This window comes from Stegodyphus dumicola, chromosome 9, assembly GCF_044657685.1.
Source record: "Stegodyphus dumicola isolate Sdum_Otavi_A_Nest chromosome 9, ASM4465768v1".
Lineage (NCBI taxonomy): Eukaryota > Metazoa > Arthropoda > Arachnida > Araneae > Eresidae > Stegodyphus > Stegodyphus dumicola.
The window spans coordinates 159573008-159592233 of NC_140776.1; the positions used below are offsets into that span (position 1 = coordinate 159573008).

At 34.5% G+C, this 19226-nt stretch overlaps 1 protein-coding gene across 2 annotated transcripts in view; it reads left to right on the plus strand.

Annotated features, from left to right (window-relative positions):
* Positions 1-19226, plus strand: part of LOC118188834 (uncharacterized) — a 66241-nt gene that overhangs the window by 27929 nt on the left and 19086 nt on the right. For both annotated transcript variants that reach the window (XM_085824272.1, XM_085824274.1), the window contains 3 exons: positions 9195-9380; positions 16654-16895; positions 18535-18741. In XM_085824272.1, coding sequence (XP_085680398.1) covers positions 9195-9380; positions 16654-16895; positions 18535-18741 — 635 coding nt within the window. The remainder of the gene's footprint in view (positions 1-9194; positions 9381-16653; positions 16896-18534; positions 18742-19226) is intronic.

Below are 19226 nucleotides of genomic sequence, written 5' to 3' on the forward strand. Positions count from 1 at the left end.
AAAAGGTTTCAAAATTCTTTTTTTACTTCCTTGTACGAAGTAAAAAGGAAGTATTGTAATCGCGAAAAGTTTCAGGCGGCATATTTCAACGAAAATATCCATTTTGATCGCTATCGAATGCAATTTAACGATGTTTTTGAGTGATATCTGTACGTAAGGACAGAATAAAATACTCTTTTCCTTGAAAAAATTATAAAACTACTTTAAAATGAATTCTGAAGAGAATTTTTCGTGGCGTCTGTACGAACGTGCTTGAGTACGTACGTATCTCGCATAGCTCAAAAACGAGTAGCCTCAGAACGTTGAAATTTTGTATATAGGGACTGCTATAACATGTAGATGTGCACCTCGTATTTTGGTTGCAATCGGCCGCACCAAACGTATATAAATATATTTATATATATATCCACTCTATTACCCGGCTCAGTGATCTGTTTCTTTACTCTTATATGTTTGTAAATTGTACATTTTTTGCTTTAAAAATGATTGAATTATGTTGTTTTTATCTTCCGGTTAAGGATTTTATGCGTTTAGTAAATCTGTGTGCAATATTTTTAGAATTATCAGCAATTTTAAAGTTGTTTAATTGCCGCTAAGCCTGTTTTTAATGGCGGCCATTGATGTTTACATTTGAAACAGGAGACTAGTGGATTTGTTGCCAATCTAGAGAAAGTGAGCTTCGCAACAACAGAGATAACGCATTCATTTATTATTGCCAATTAAATCATGCTTAATTCTTTTTGGAATTTTTTCGAGGACATAAGTGTTTAAGATTTACTTCGTAATTTTTAATATAGATATTTTGAGTTTTTATGTATTTTTACCTTGTCGCGAAGTGAAAACGGAATTAATTGAATGAGAAATACTCAATCGTCTGTGAAAAACTGTTTCTTTTTTGTTTTGTTTGCTTAATTTCTTTTATACATAGTTCTAGCTTTGTTATAGTATTTGAATAGAACATGTGGCAACGATTAGATAATTCTTTAAACGATACACATTTTGTACATTCTGAGTTATAATATGAATGAAATATACTACTGTTAAGTAAACCTAGCGCCAGAGTGTCGCTATGGTAAATAAAGTGAATTTTAAAGAATGCATTTATTCTTTTGTGGTTTATGCGCTGTCGGCGAAGTTGGTTTAATTCAATCTAATAAGTTTAAATAAAATGCAAGAAAAAATGCGCATAATTTAATATTCCGTACAAGGATATCATGTGGTGTACATATCAGATTTTTTTAATATACATTCAGTTAAAGTCAAACATCAATAATAGTATTTATTTTATTTTATTTTTGCATTATTTTCGTCTCTGTTTCTTTTCATTCTGTTTTTGCTCCTGGTGCCATCGTATGAATGTGAATCGCATACAATGGTAACTGCATATGAATCGCATGTAGGCATGTAACTGCACACATTTGGGTTGCGACTCTAATACTTTTGAAAAGTACCGCTTTATGAAATCCTTTGCAATATTATATAAAGCACACTTTTTTAAATTTATCGGTATTTAAAGAAGCAAAGTATTTTTTAAATATGTATTCCAAATTAAAAACCTTTAGCAAGTAACAGCTCTGAACTGTGATTCTACTTGCATATTCCCAAGTTGCATTTAAAACCTGGATTACTTGAAAGTGTGAATTTTGAAATTTGCATTTATGATAAATTTTTGAATCAGTCGTATTTCAAACGAATCATTACTAAGTCTTAAAACCATATTTGCTTAGAAAATTCACAAAAAATTTTATACGTCAGTGCTATATGCAAGTTTTCCTGTTGAATTAAAACAAGTAAATGGGAAAGAAAAGTAAGGCGGGGGGGGGGGGGGAAGTAAATGGTAAAATGTTTTCTAAAAGTAAAGAAAACGGCAGGTTGAAAAATTATGCCGCGTTATCATTGTTTCGTCATACACTGAAAGTAAATACTTGTTATTTTAGTTTATTTCAGTTTATTTGTGCGATAAAATAATCTACACTTACATACCTGATAAATTCACAATAAATGAAGCAACAAAACATAATCACATATTTAATATATCTATATAGCGTCATTTCAAATAACGGCTTTTACTCTTTATACGTTTTTGAACTTTGAAATAAAAGCAATGATAACAGAAATGAGGGCTAACATTGTTTTATCAGAAAGGATATCGATCAACGGTCAGGATACTTAAAGTTTCGTTTTGTGAACATAAACGTGAGGCAAATTATGAGAAAATCTTTGAAATCAGAGGAAAAAAATTTAACATGGTTTGCATGTTATTGCCTCTACTTCTGAAGCACATCGCAAATCTCAAAAGTTCGCATTACATTTCTCAACACTTAATTCCAAAGATTTTCAGTCAAGAATATTCAAAATTTTGAATTCTTTCAAATTTCGGGATATTAAATAAATTGCAAATAAATACAGCTGAAATGTTATAGTTCTGACTATATATTACATTATCTGGTTATATCTTTTTAAGCTGGGAGCAATTTTAATTCGTGTTTCTGCTTCGATATACTAGTGACTTTTAAAGAACTGATGTGAAAACGAATTTTGTTGACTTATAAGATTGGCCACAGCAGTTATAAAATTTGCAATTTAACGCGTTTCAATGTAACTCAGATTTGTATATATTCAATAGCAAAACACAGCTTAGAAAATTTTGTTTCGACTCATTTCATTCAAAGGAAGTTTATTTCCTTTTATTTCGGGAAGAAGTCTTGAATATCATCTTAAACTGCGAACTTAGTAAGTCAAACTTATGGACTGAAGTTCTAGCTTTCTTAACTGATGCCAATATTTCGATCTGAGAAATTAAATTCCATACATAAATTATATGACTATTCATTTTTGCTTCTGGTGATTTTGATGTTAAGAACTAAGAAACAGATTTACCCATTTTTCTTTCGTTTGAAAAGTGGCAGTTTCTTTAAAAGATTACGAAATGCACGAATGCTTCATCATAAGAAATCGACTGAAGTACGACAGTTCACCATCTGTTTATTCGTCTACATTCATTCCACATAACAGACGTAGAATTTGTACATGTTCTTAAGAAAATACCAAAAGTATGCCTTCGTATTATCATTCATTCAAGTTTTTTTTTTATGTAAAACAAAAATGTAATTCTATTATATTCTCGTCTGCAGTCAAGCAGTTCAAATGTGACAGGTTGACTGTTCTTGAAGAATTAAATGCTCCCACCGAAAGAGCAAAAGGTTTATACGTTATTATATTTTCAATGCATTTGATACATAATTTATGTATCTTTAACTACGACTGTTTACTAGATCATCTTTTTTCACCCTGTTAATTCAGTATCAAAGAATGTTTATATTTGCTTCAAAATTAAATTAGAAGCATGTATTAAGGTCTCCTGCTTATAGAATTAATTTTCACCTTTACATTCTTCACAAATGAGCTGAGAATAGTAATTTTTTTATATTATGTCTAATGGCGAGTAATACAAAAAATATTTAAAGTCAAAAGTACAAAATATATATATATATAAAAATATGAAACTAAAAAAATAAGAAACATGGCACTGAATAAATAATAAATCTATAAAAATATTCTGTAAACTTCGTTTCATCAGTTACGTCTACACTTTGAAAACTGTAGACATACGACGTCATTTACTATTTTTATGCCTACTTACATTTGACGTCATTTGCTATTTATGTCTACTTACATTTGACGTCATTAGCTAGTTATGTCATTTTATGGCATGCTTATATTTGACGTTATTTGCTACTTATGTCCCAAACTGTAGACATAAACAGGTAATACATGGCTAAATGAGCCTAAAAATTACAGAGCTTGAAGAAAAAGATCGCAAGAAATCCTGGTGCGACACAATTGTTAAGAACAGTGATCTTCAAACGTTGTCAACTCAGTACTACTAGTATGTACACAGCGTCCAAAAAAGTCCTTATTCAGCGCCTATTTTCGCAACCATTGATATTAGACACATAAAAATGTTTTAGATTACGCAAAAATTCATGTTTTTATATAATATACATAAAATACGAAATCAATATTTTTATTGTCCCCGGGAGAAAAACGTTACATTCATTGCAAAACGTAAAATACAAAACAATTTCACTCACTTATGACAAAAAATTTAACAAGCTATTTAACTCCAATTTTTGGATTTTTGACGTCATTTTCAATTTTTCTCGAAGAGCGGTAAGGAAATAAATTACAATATTTCAAGGTTGATATTTTTTAGCTTGAATTTCATTTAGTGATATTCTTTTATGATTCACTAGTGTATAATGTTCTTTAATTTATAATTTTGTTGCAATTGGTATGCCGAAAGATTTTATAAACAAATTTTTTTTTAATTTTGAAGCATTTGCCGAAAGATTTTATAAACAAATTTTTTTTTAATTTTGAAGCATTAGAAATACGTTATTTAACTTCAAATTCTTTATTGTTATGCAGTTTTATGACTTTAGAATCCTAAACTAATGCCGAAAATTTCATTAAGCTATAAATATTTTTTATTTTTTATATGTGCGAATGATGTTAGATGTTGGCAGTATAACAATACGAAAGCTACTTTTGCTTTTTTATGTGTGTTTCTAATTTCTATTTTCTAATTTTTACCTTCAACATTTAATAATAATTGATCAAATAATGTGTCTGCTTACCTTTCCTTGAAATATTCCGCAGGTTTCTTGGAATTCTTTACCTTTTTCTCACACGGAAAATTTTATTTACAGCTATTTAAATCAAGGTATCGAACTTCAAAACTAAATATACCTGTCAATTTTTGACGTACCAGGAGTCATACATTTTATAATGAGAATAACATTTTCCTAACTGTGATTGAAAGGACAGAAGCTTATGTTTACGAGCATAAAGTAAACATAACACATACGTATTTTATGCATAAATTATGCATCGAAATAGTTACGAGCAACCATTTCGAAAATAAAGGTGTGATGAGAACGTTTCTGAACACTTTATACGAATTTTTAGATCCCCCGGCTTACTAAAAAAAAATAAATGTTAAAAAACAAAGAAAATATAAAAATGTCACGCACACTAAGTGAGAAAATGAAAGAAAAATTATCATTTCATTACATCATAAAATCTCATGGACTTCATATTATTTTAAATAATAATAACAATAGAAAATACTTTATTCATTAATTTTAAACGATTAGTTTTACGATCTGGGTGATACTCAAATATAATTTTGAATTTTCATTTTGACTTCGGAAAGAATGAGGCATAAAATCTCATGCGTTCTATGGAGAACAGCTTTAAAACCGCTGGATTTAGATACCTAGTTGAGATGAGGCAATTCACCTACTGCTTGCTCTTTTATATGAATATTTTCCATTACGAAAATTTTGTTTTCCACCACGATTTGATGAAATTTTTCTTGGAACTCTTTTGGACGAATTTGTAGGGTTATAAGGTATTTTATCCCTCCTTTATGCACACCTTCGTGATGTAACGGTAGCACACACTCGGCGCGTATTTAAGAGGTCCAGGTTCGAGTGCAAGCGAGGGTATTGCAGAATTCTCAAGTCACCTGCTTCAAAAAACAAAAAACCCCTAATTTCTCTACATTGGAGCCTCCACTGAAAGGTGGTGAATGATGATTCTTCACGACCAGGATGTGGCGGTTGGGTTCTCTAATCCCCAGTCGCCGTTTTAAATGGTTTGTATATAAGGTTTTTTTCTGCATGCTCTGGTTGTGTAACGGTAACACACTCGATGCATATTCGAAAGGTCCAGGTTCAAGTCCCGGTGAGGTTCTTGCTCATTTTTCGAGTCTCCAGAATCAAAATAACCTAATGGCACTACAGTGGCGCCCGAACTAAAACGTCCCGGTAGATAATTTGTCACCACCAAGATTTGAAGATTGAATCCCCTAATCCCCAGTCACCTTTTAAAAGGGAGACTACATAAGATATTTTCTCCCTCCTTCCAGCATGCCTTCGTGGTGTAACTGTAGCAGATTCGAGAGGTCCAGGTTTAAGTCCTTGTGGAGGCATTGCTCATTTATCATGTACTCCTGCTTCCAAAACACCTAATGACTCTACAGGGTTATTATTATTTTAATTAACCAGCTATTGTGATTTAGACCTTTACTATAACTATTTATTTCCGCTTCCTCACTAGAAATGTAAATCAGACAATATTCAGGCTGGAGTTTTCAGATTATAAGACTGAGAGTGTTTATGCTTCTCGAGGCCACTTTACTAGTTTTCGCTAGCTCTGATCAGCTTATAATCCTTCGGCTTTGCGTTATTGCTGCCAGCATTTAACTGCTAAGCCTATGAGAAGTTCTGAGCCAATATTATTATGCTTAGTCAATTCTTGTATTTAATTGTTACTTTAAGTTGCATCGCCACAAGTGGTGGCTGATTATGTGAGCATGAGACGTGCATTTCATATGAGCTCACAGAGCACAGCTCCCGACTCTTCGGTTCAATCGTTCTCAGAGCTCAACACGCTCTCTGGACGATGCACTAACCACGATACACCAAGAGACTCCTTCGGTGCACTCGATGACCCACTCAGCACTCGCTGCCCGGCTGTCACTCGATCAACTCTGCACGGACTGACTAACTCGAGACTAACTATCTCGCACTCTAGACGAGGCGCACTCCCCGACTACGGACCAGCAGGGTTTATATAACTTTCGGCTTGTATTCGAGAACATTCTGGGCTAAACCGGTAAGAAATCGTCCCAAAAGGTTCTCCATCGGTCCATGGCATATCACCGATTTTGTCGCTAAATGGGCGATTTCTCGCCAAATGTGGCAACCCTGCCTTCCCTTACCATTTTATGGCGACCCTAAGACTGCTTTGCGGGGAAGCCATCTTACCGCGCCTGCACATTTTGTAACAATATCACGGCAGCATAGAGATATGGGGAGAATTTTCGCTACATAGTGGGACATTACATCTGTTTCATCCAACTCTATAAAACTACAATTCTTTAATTCTAATAGTAGGAATTAAAAAAAAAATAACATATTGTTACGTGAGTAACGGCTTCGTAATGGATTAAATGCACACAGAACAATTGATAGCTTGATAAAATTTATTTCCCTAAAAGAAACACTTTACAGTTCTGGAACTTTTCACAAAAGTACTCGCACAGCTCTTTTCACTATAGTAGAGCACAGTCAATATATACGCTTCAAACTACTAAGAACATTAAACAATAATAATACTATAAAATGCATCAATGCGTAAGCTCCCACAGTAATCGTTTAATGCCATCAATAACTCTGAGGTTAAACTTTGAACTTGACTCTGAATTAAAATAAAAAACTGATCCTTCCTCTGGTCTTATATAGTTTTTATCCGGCCGTCGAGAAATTTCCAGTCCCTTCGATTTCTCAAAATTGCTGGAAGCCATATACAGTCACAGTTACATAGGGATCGAACAGATCAAGTAACAGTTACTCAAGGATCGGATCCAAATGCTGCCAAATTGTCGGTAAGTTTGGAGACAAAAATTAGTCGGCCAAAACCATCGCCAGCTTGGTGTTATCTCGCCAATTAGCCGGTTAAGCTTCTCTTCATGAGGCCTTTCATGTTACATTATGAAAACGATACTACAATTTACATATAATTTCACTACAATTTACATATAATTTCACTACAATTATTTACATATATATACAAAATTCGTAACAATATAAAAACACAATTTTGCATAAATACTGAAGCAACAATTATGTAAATTGTAAGCATATAAATATACAGACGTTCTAAAAATACGCATATGCTCTTTGAACGGTAATAACAAAAACAAAAACATTAATAACAGCAAATATGAACACTTTTGTTGCCATTTCGTTATAGATGTTCAAAATGACAATAACTGGCAGCAATGCATAGTCTGCAACACTGCAGAATAGATCGACATGACTTCCAGGGAAAAAGGAAGTACAGATGGTCTTAGCTGCATTTCGCCAATCTTCCAGTGTCGGTGTTTTTCTTTAAACTTTTACTAAACTTTAACGTTTGTCTGCACTTCCTTCATTCATCGTTCTCTTCCTGCTGAATCGCTTTTTATACACGCCTACAATTCCTTCCCTTCAAAATTATCATATAATCTTATGATCTTTACACAGGTGGAATTATGAAATTCTGTCCTCATGCACTTTCTCAATTTCCCAACCTCATTTTAAATCCACTTCCCATTACTCAGAGAAACTGCAGTTAGCTGTGAATGCTTTCCCTCTACTAAACTAAAAAGGAGAGAAAGTCTATACACGTTTACATATACTCAGTGTAGAGATTACAGCTTCAAGTACGATATATCCAATTACGTCATCATAAACAATTTCTTTGTTACTAATATTTAAGTGTGTGCATATTATTTTAATGTACTCTACATAAAAATTGTGTAAATAAACTATTCAAAAATTAAATAAATATTAGTTTTATAAACTTTTACATGCATAAGTTACGATTTTATATTAATAAACTAGCAGCTACGCTACCAGCCTTCGTCTGGCTTTTAAATGTACCGAGAAAATGCCTGAAGAGAACACCAAACGTTAAATTTAAAAACTGCTCAGAATTTTATTCTGCAGAACAACTTCATAAAAAAATTATTACATATAACAAAATTACAGTGAAATAAGCAATATCCCTTAATACAAATATTAATTATCCTAATAAATAAATTAACAAACTTCCCGTTCCCAAGAGAAACATTAAATTTAAAAACTGCACAGAATTATCGCCCTCATTTTTCCAAGTGGCAACAGTGCTGATTTTCAACAATCAGCAGTCCAGTATGCAATTGAATGAAAAACTCTGGCCAAAACCACATTTCTAAAAGAATAAAACTATTCAAAATAATGCAATAAAATCGAAAATATAAAATAAAAAAAGCATCTGTTTCGAATTTTGAAAAACTCGCTTCCAGATGCACTGGCTCTTGTCTAGATGTAGTACCTATATACCAAATTTCGTAACCCTGGGTCTATTAGCTTACGCACAGCACGAACGAAAGACGCACATACTCTTTCTTCTATTATATGTAGAGATTATTTTGTAACAATGATTTGTATATTTTCAACTTTTATATTTTTAATTGCTGTTCTCGCAAATTTGCATTAATTTAATCTATAAGTATTTGTTTAAAACTGAAAGAAACTTTCATTTTTTACTTGTGTTGCTATTTCAAAAGCATTTCATAATAATCTTTAATTTTATTTTAGGTATTCCGTAACTGCAATTTTACACATCACTTTAATAGGAATTGCAATTGTTTATCTTTTGCTGTCTGCTCAGATAGCCCAGTCGATGATGAGTTACTTCTTTTATTTGGATTACGGATATTGGATAATAATTTTATCAGTTTTTCTATGCCCATTAACATGGTTCGGAAGCATTGAGGAATTTTGGTAAGTAAAGATTCAAAGAATGTTAATACAATAAAACTTCAAATTCTAGAATTTTAGATTATACAATTTATTATAATACTATGAACAGCCTTTTTTTATTCTCTTTAAGTAAAGGAACCATTATCAGAGGATTTCACATTTAGTGAAGTCATACAGTTTTTTATTGCCATATTTATTTTTAAATGCTTTTAAAAGTACACTGGTGTGCAAAAATTAAGGACGAAGTCGAAAAATTAGCATATCAGCTGAACGAAGAGGCAGAGCGAACAGAAAGACCAATCAGGAGATTAAGTAAGGTGATGTACGGTAGCACATGCGCAGATATGCATGTAGACGTAATGGGGGAGTGTCTGAATAGTATAAAGCATGTCGTCGGTGTAAGATCAGTATTTCTGGCAAAGAGATTGCACGCCGTATAGCAGTTAAAATCACACCGAGTTGCTGCCTCAGCGAGAAATGGCGAATAATTAATCTGTTAGACGACATCTGGATGCTTTTACCCGAGGTCGAATCATTGGGAAGTTGGAGGAAGGCCGCAGTGTGACAAGTGTGGCTGCAGAGTTCAGAATTGCTCACAGCATCGTTTCATGACTTTGGAGACAATTTCAAACTACAGGAACAGCTATCCGGGGGTTTAGTAGTGGTCGTCCATGAGGAACCACACCCGTAGATATATATATATTGCCTTACAGGCCAGAAGAAACAGGCGGCAGACAGCGGGAGAAATCGCTATACACACGACACAGGCGACTGGACGACCGATATCGCGTTTTACCGTGGCCAGAAGACTGCACGGTAGTGGTCTGTTTGCTGTTTGCACGACGCCCTGTACGGTGTGTACCTCTAACGCCTGCCCATCGGAGAAGGCGTTCTCTGTGGTGCCGGGAACACCGGAATTGGAGAGACAATGAATGGGGACGAGTACTCTTTACAGATGAGAGCAGATTCAGTCTGAGTAGCGGTTCTCATCGCATACTCATCTGGAGAGAGCGGGGAAGCCGCAATCATCCCTCGAACATCATTGAAAGGGACAGGTATGGATGTGGTGGTGTTCTCGTTTGTTGAGGCATCATGCTTGGTAGTCGTACAGACCTTCACATCTTCGACGCAGGTTCAGTCAACGGGACCCGTTATTGTAACGAGATTCTTCTTCCATATGTGCATCTTTTTAGAGGCGCTACGGGTCCGCAGTTCCTTTTCATAGACGACAATGCACCATGTCATCGCACAGTAGCTGCCGAACAGCTCTTAGAGAGTGAGGATATTAAACGTATAGATTGGCCGGCACGATCTCCGGATCTCAATCCCATCGAGCATGTATGGGATGTTCTAGGCAGACCCTTGGCAGCTCGTACCTTACCACCAGTAACGATTCCGGAGCTTCGATTGGCGCTGCAAGACGAATGGGCAGCAATGCCTCAACAACTTATTGACACCCTCATTCTCAGCATGGGCAGACGCTCTGAAACCTGCCTAGCCATTAAGGGGAGATCATATCCCCTATTAAAGACCGAATGTATCTTGCTGGATACCCATCACAGGAATGTTTCTTCCTTCAGTCGCATTGCGCTCTTTTAGTAAGTGTTGCTTTCTCTTTTAGTAAGTGTTGCTTACATTACTCATGTCCTTACGTATTGGGGATCTTACGGTATTAAATGTGTTGATTTGGAAAGCTTTTGTACAAAGTTATATTGAAAAAAGCGTCTCGTCCTTAATTTTTGCACACCAGTGTAGATCTAGTACCTTGTTTGACTCATGTAAAGCAAATTTGAATTCCTTAATGATTTATAATATACTAGCAACTAAGGAGCCAGCCTTCGTCTGGTTTTAAATATACTTGAAAAATGCCTGAAGGGTACACCAAAAGTTAAATTTAAAAACTGCGCAGAATTTTACTCTGCAGAACAACTTCATAAAAAACACCCACAAATTAAAAAAAAAAAAGTTCATTACATATAAAAAAATTACAATGAATTAAGAAACATCCCTTAATACAAATATTAATTATCCTAATAAATAAATTAAGCAACTTCTTGCCTTATCTCAACAAACGTCCAGTACCAAGAGAAACATTAAATTTAAAATCTGCACAGAATTATCGCCCTCATTTTCCAAGTGGCAACAGTGCTGATTTTAAACAATCAGCAGTCCAGTATACAACTGAATCAAAAAATATTGCCAAAACCACATTTCTAAAAGAATGAAACTATTCAAAACGATGCGATAAAATCGAAAAGATAAAATCTGATTCGAATTTTGAAAAAAATCGCTTCGAGGTGCACTGGCTCTTGTCTAAATGCACCTATATACCAAATTTCGTAGCCCTGGGTTTATTAGCTTACGCGCAAATGCACGGACGAAAGATACACACTTTCTTTTATCATATGTAGAGAAGAGATGATTATACTATTACAGCACGGATAATTCACACGCATTTTTTCACAACTTAAATACATGTTCTGGGCTGTAACTACGAAATAACGAAACTAACTTTTTTTGAAATTATCTTTCATTTATTCTTAATCTAATCTCAGCCATTTAAAAGCAAAACGAATATCATTCTATCAAACCACTTGTATCAAAGAAAAAAAAATCTGAAAGATTTAAGATTTTATATATTAAGAGCATTTGGGCTAACGTCCCTTTGCGATAAAAATATTTAAAAACAGCATATCTTTAGAATTTCCGATAGACAGTCTCGTGCGCTGGAGATAAGAAATATTTTATTCCGCACACTAAGTTGCCACTGCTCGTTGAGTTTCTTAATCACAAATTCGTTTTAAACTATGAAACAAACAATAAAACAAATTCCAAATTTGAGCTTCCAGATGCCCATATGAAGGTGGAGTACTACGTTATTCAAAATTTGATGGCTCTAAGCATCGTTGTTTTTCCACAATGAGAGAAATAAACGTACATTCATGAAGATTCTTCACTATTTAATTTCTTCATATATAACACAGGGCGATAATATTTGGTGGCAACAACTTGAAAAGTGATTCAGACATTTAAAGTGCTTCGACGCCAAATGCCGTTTCGAGACTGGATTAATGCCCTTCTGGGCGTTTATTATATTGGCGCATGCGCGTTACAAGATTCGTTGCCAAAAAACGACAGCGAAAGAGAAAGATTTCACTTAGTTATCACATGGTCTTACAAAAACTTCTTGCATTTACCTTTAAATATGGCCATTAGCTCATAGTATACATTTAACAATGAAAAAGTAAAGTATTTCCATACAGATAGAAAAACTGAGCAAGGAAAGTTACCAAAATTCGTTTAACGAATAATAAAAGAAACTATTGGATGTTGAACTTCAGAACAAATAGTTTAAAAAAGTTTCAGTTCTGATAAAAAAAAAAAATCTGATGTGGACAGCGCATGATTTCCTTGTACGGCCTATTAAATTATACACATTTTTCGCTGCATTTCATTTAAACCTATTTCATTAGAAATATATTTCTCATTCAGTCAGTTCAGTTCTCATTTCGAGGCAAGGGAAAAATACATAAAAACTCAAAACATCTTCATTAAAAATTAAAAAATACAGAAAAACCTAAAACACCAAATAGAGTTAAAAACCGTTAAACAAATTTTTACAGTTCAAATTAGAGTTTAAATTAATTAAACTTAGACAGACACGACAGGTTTTTCGTTGCACAAAACTTTTGGTCTTACTCGTCAAAAAGACGCTGAAGTTGGGGCATGAAATGTCATGCTTGTTTACCTGAGACAGCTATAAAAGAGATAACTCCTCGTGGTTGTATGTTGAAGCTCATTGTCATGGAGTGAGTGAGTGAGTGAGTGAGTGAGAGATTATGGCGCAAAACCAAAGATGATTATAGCGCGCCAAACACGAGATGGGATGATTACAAATGATGAAATTAAAATACAATAATTAAAAACAAGTATACAAATGTACCAAATCCAGAGGATGAAGTCATATAAAAACAAGTTAAAAGCACACATTAAAATTCAGGACACAGTCTTCAAAACAAATTACATTAGATAACAAAAGCCCGTCTCTTTTAAATAATAAAATTAATTAATATTGACCTCTCTTCCGATTAAATTGTCGAGAGGTAAGTCACAGCTATTAAAATATTTCAGACGAAGACTATTAAAACATGGACACTCAATTAAAATATGACGGACAGATAGAGGATTTTGGCTTCCCTGCTCCGGGAACTTAAGCCCACTACAGGTCTACTCCCCCTTTGGGCACATCGTGGAGGTTCAACCTCCACTTTTACCTTCCAGGAGAGCAGCGCACCACCTGGAGATAAACCCCAGGCACCACCGGTCGTCTAATGCTCCTACCAGTCGCTTGGGCGAGCCCGTCGCAGCGGGACATTACCCAGCGACCCCGGGGGAGACCCCCGGGTTACTAGAACCACGCCGCGCTAGGACGTGCCAGACTCCGGGGCCGGCCGATAAGTGACCTTTCCCAGAGCCTTCAGAACCACCAAGTTCATAAATTTTATACCCCCGTGGCCGAGACTGCCTAGGTACAGATCTTAGCCAGTAGCTTCGCAGAGTTCTCTACGTCGACCCCCGGGGGGATGACGGACAGATAGACAAACATTACAATTTGAACAAACAGGCTCATTCTCAGCTTTTAAAAGGTAGTTATGTGTCACTCTAGTGTGGCCAATTCTGAAGCGAGTCAAAAGAACTTCCTCCTTACGATTTTTGGTTAATTCCCAATTGTCAATTCTAGGCTTTACACGTCTTAATTTATTTTGAAGCTGAACATCCCAAAGTTACTGCCATTTTTTTTCGGATCTTCTGTTTCACAACACAACAGATGTCTGCAAAAGGGATGAGACGACTGAACAGTTCAACAGCACATTTCGCTGTGATGTCATGGAGTGATTTTCAAAAAAAAATTATTGTGAGATGGTTCGTTTTACTTACGTGAATGTGAGAGCAAGGAATAATCGGCAGTGCAGTTGCATCGGCAACGTTTTCCTATGCAAGAAACATATTGTTACGAAATATACAGACGCGGTAAGTAGCTTCCCCGCAAAGCAAGTTTAGGGTTGCCATAAAATGACAATATAAGAAAAGGTTGCCACATTTGGCGAGAAATCGCCCATTTGGCGACGAAATTGGCGATATACCATGAACATATGGAGAACCTTCTGGAACGAGTTCTTACCGGTTTAGCCCAAAATGTTCTCGAACACAAGCCGAAAGCTATATGCTTGCTGGTCCGCGGTCAGTTGGTGTGCCTCGTCTAGAGTGTCAGATAGTCAGTATAGAGTTGGTGTCTCGTCTAGCAACTCAGTCCTTGCGGAGTCGATCGAGTTGACAGATGGGCAGCGAGTGCCGAGTGGATCGTCGAGTGCACCGAAAAAGTCTCGTAGTGTATCGCGGTTACTGCATCGTCGAGAGAGCGTGTTGAGCTCCGGGAACGACTGAATCGAAGAGTCAGGAGCTGTTCTCTTCGTGTCGTCGAGTGCATCGCGAGTTGTAGCGTGGAGAGTCTCGAGAGTACGTGGAGTTCCGGGAACGACCAAGCAGAGTCGGGAGCTGTACTCTGGTGCTTTGCAGGAAGCTGTCTCCATCGCTATTGCCTGACAGTGAAGGCTGTGTCGCTGAACGTGTCAGCGTGTTTATAACAGTTCGACGACTGTAAATGTGATTTTGGAGCTGTCCTGATTAATATTGTCTAAATAAAGTGTGTTTCGATACTTCATAAAGTGTCGTCGTTATTCACTCCAAATCTACGAACCCCGTACGAACTGGTGTCAGAAAAAATAACGCAACAATATATACATTTATGCAGATTCTTCATCATTTAATTTCTTTAAATATAATACAGAGCAATAATATTTGGTGGCAACAATTTGAAATGCGATTCGCCGTTTATAGTTTTCAACGCAAAATGCCAAAACGAAATTAATAGTCCTTCAGGTCAAGTTCCCTTTGGACTAAAAAAAATGCAGTGTAAACTTTACTTTCATTAAAATTAAGTTATTAAAGAATATTTCTGTTAGGACCAAAATTAGGAACGCGGTTTAGATTTTTGATTGCTTTTACCGGTCGCTCCCTTATAACGTCTAAAAAAGCATATCAAAATCCGTTGTTATTTCCTGCATTATTAAGAGTTTTATTTTCTATTTTGTTACTAAGTAAAATTTCATTTTACTTGTTTTCTATACACACTGAATTTTATTTTAATTTTGTTAATTACTTACATGAATTCCAGCAGCAATAGGCCCGCTTTAATGAAATCATCATATTTTATAACTTATTCTGAATTTTATACATGTTTAATTTTTCAAAAGTTGTAATGGCAAATGTCTTCTTGGAGGTGTTAGACTACGATCTGCAATTTTCAGTTTGCAACCCCCAAATAAATGGCTAAGAAAATTTTCTTTTTGAAATACTTGTTGTCCCAATTTTTCTTATTAAGCAGTCTTGCAAGTCGCTAAAAGCTTCCTTAGGAGAGATACTTTAAGATTCCTTACAAATATTTTTGTAAATGTATTCATGCATCAATAAAATTAATGGTAAATTATCCCTTATTTAGTAAAATGAACTCATAACTATGAATTCCTTTTACTTAAAACGGATAATAAAACGAAAATGCGTCTGATAAACGTTTCCTCAAATTCCAAAAATATTTAAGCGTTTGATTATGCTTTTGCAGCTGAGGATGGTGATTCAGTAAAATCATCGAAACTAGTCCTGTGACAATTTGAAAATATAACGCTGATTTTTGTTGTTTGACTTCTGAATTAGCATAAAATTCAGTACAAAAGCAATACCGCAAAATAATTTTTAATTGAGCATATCTTTAGAATTTCCGATACACAGTTTCACGGCTGGAGATAAAAAAATTTTTTCTGTACAACGTTACCACTGCTCGTTTAGAAATTCTTGAGTTTGTTAATCAAAAATTCGTTAAAATTTTACAAAATATGAAACTGATAATAAAACAAATTCCAAATTAAGGGTTTCCAGATGCCCATATTGGGTGGAAGATTGTTTTATCACAATGCGAGAAACATACATACATTTTATACAGATTCTTCATTATTTAATTTCTTCAAATATAATACAGGGCGATAATATTTGGCGGCAAGAGTTTGAAAAGTGAAACGGACATTCAGAGTAATTCGAAGCAAAATCGCAAAACGAAAACAATAGTCCCTCAGGGACAAAGCCCTATAATAGCCTAATAATAGGTATTTCTATATTTTGCTTAGATCAATCTTCATCCAGATTTTTAAGAGTTGTTTTCCTCTTTTGTTCTAAAACTTAGGTTTGCTGCTATTGGAGCTTTAGTAACTGCAGCACTAGCCTGTTATTCCTTACTAGCAAGTGTAATACTAGAAATTCCTAATGCCAAAAATGTGAAATTTGATAACCCGAATTTTTCATCATTTTCTCTGGCATTTGGGACCATTCTCTTTTCGTTCGGGGGAGTATTCTTCTTTCCAACTATTCAGAATGATATGGCAAACAGGCAACAGTTTAATAAGGCCACGCTTATTGGATTTGCAGGTGAGTTTTTTTTTTATTAATTTTAAACATTGTTGTATCATATCAATCTGAAAACAATATTTCTTGTTTCACCTACTAATAATAGTTTTAGAACTGAAGTTAATGGAAAATGGGGAGAAAGATTATCGTCTTAATTTGCACCCTTTTGTATTTACATTGCCCACAATATTTAGTGATCTATGAAGCTTTCATAAGCTTCATAGATCACTAAATTAATGGCACTTACATATTTTCCGATGAAGCGTAAAAGTTCCATCAAGCGTGAAAGTTGGCGGAGTTCCTATCAAAACTTCGCCAACGATTCCGAAGAAAGTTTTAAAAAACAGATTGTCCTTTACATTCTTTATTTAATTAAATAATCAACAAATACAAGTTACGAATATGGCATATTTAATCTTAAACATTTATGATTTTTTATGTTGATTATTTAACAGCGAGCTCAAGTTGTGAGATTATCTGACAAATAAATTCATTAAAACTAGCGCGAATCATTCCGGCGGTCAAAAATCCCCAATGGAGTATAAAATAACAAAAAAGCTCTCACTTTCTTTATAAATTCGACGCCATATAAATTTACTTACATATGAATTTAAGTAGTGTCGCACTATTCCGCAATGTCTTCTGATGTGTCATTCTGACGACCTCAATAGTATTTTAATATTCTGAGTATGCGCTTCATGTAACCAATCCCGCAACTTTTACAATATTGCCCTGCTTTATATTCTGTAAAAGACACATCTCAAACTTTAAACTTTTTTTTAAAAAAATTTAAAGGAAAAACACAGAAACAGAATTTATAACTTCCTTACAGAACCTAACCTGCCTTACTTAGATCAAAGTTTCACAAAACCGAAGTGAAGTTTTTTTTTTTTTTTTTTTTTTTTTTTTTTGCGACGTCCAGCGCATTAATAATAACTTTCGCGAAAAACATCGGGAACGAGGAGTGAATCAAGAGCGGTTTGGGAGAACGGAGTGAAAAGCGCAAAGAATCGATCGAACTGTGAGGTAAGAAACTGTTAGCAAGGTTGGAGCGGAGAGCGAAAAGAATGGAACGTGCAGTGGAATCGAAAGAATCCACTCGATTAAGAGTTAATTTGTTGTAATGACCTCTTTCAACTGTAATTTTGAAATCCCCTAAAGTCTCATTGCTACACTGAACTAACAATAAAATTCTGGAATAAAACAAATTTCAAAAAGTTGAAAAATGATAAAAATTAAATTCAATTTTAACATGGGGGAATAAACATTCTTTTCTTCTCTAAAATGGAAATCGAACTTTCCTAGCGCGTTTCCCAAGAAGAGCTTTCTCTGAGTGAACTCTAAACGAATTCCGCTTTTTTTCCCAAATCAGGAGTTCGCTCAGTAAAGAAAATCAGTTCGTAAGCGAATAGCACATCTTTTTTTCTGGCACGCTTCCAAAAACAACTCTAGATAAACTATAAAAGAGCGACCACTCCCTTTTTGTGGAATCACTGTTCATTCGCTCAGTAAAGTGAAATCAATCGGTTCTTTGAATCAGCATCGGAGAGACTCGTTTAACTCTAGATAACAATAGACTAGATAACAATAGACAATCGAGTAAATAACATATATTCAATAATATTTACTCTACATTTCCATAATCTACATATTTTTATAGGTCTCTTACTTCTGTACATGCCCGTTACAACAGCGGGATATGCTGTACTCGGATCCAGTGTCGCACCTAATATCCTCCTATCTATAGAAGTAGGATATTTAAGATCTTTTATTGAAGCATGTTTGGCTGCACATATTTTGCTGGCGTTTTTAATTGTCATCAATCCCGTGGCTCAAGAGACTGAAGATGCATTAGGAGTTGAACCAAGTAAGTTCTATATCTCGTATTTTGACTGGATTATTGCTTTATTAATATCCTAAAAAATGCATTTCTTAAACCTTTTAAAATAATAATAATAGAGAAATTAATTTACAATAGACTAATTTCATCATTTATAATATATCATTAATTTTCAGCTGTAGCTATAAAAATGAAATTTCGCTTAACATTTGACTCAATATAAAACGCTAATACATAAGCAGCTAATAAATAAACGTGCGAGGACAACTTGAGGGTAACAAAAAGGTAATGCTATTTTTCTGCTATTAAAAGATATAAAACAAACAAAGAATTAAATAAGATATATCTAAAATTAGCAAATTTTTTAATATTCAGATTCTTCTTTTATTTACAGGCTCAAACTTTCAAATTGAAGATTAAAATTTTTCTAATAAAAATAATGAGAACAAGCTCTATATTAAAAAATCTGATGTAGGCAGCACAAGACTTTCTTATACAGCCTATTAAATTAT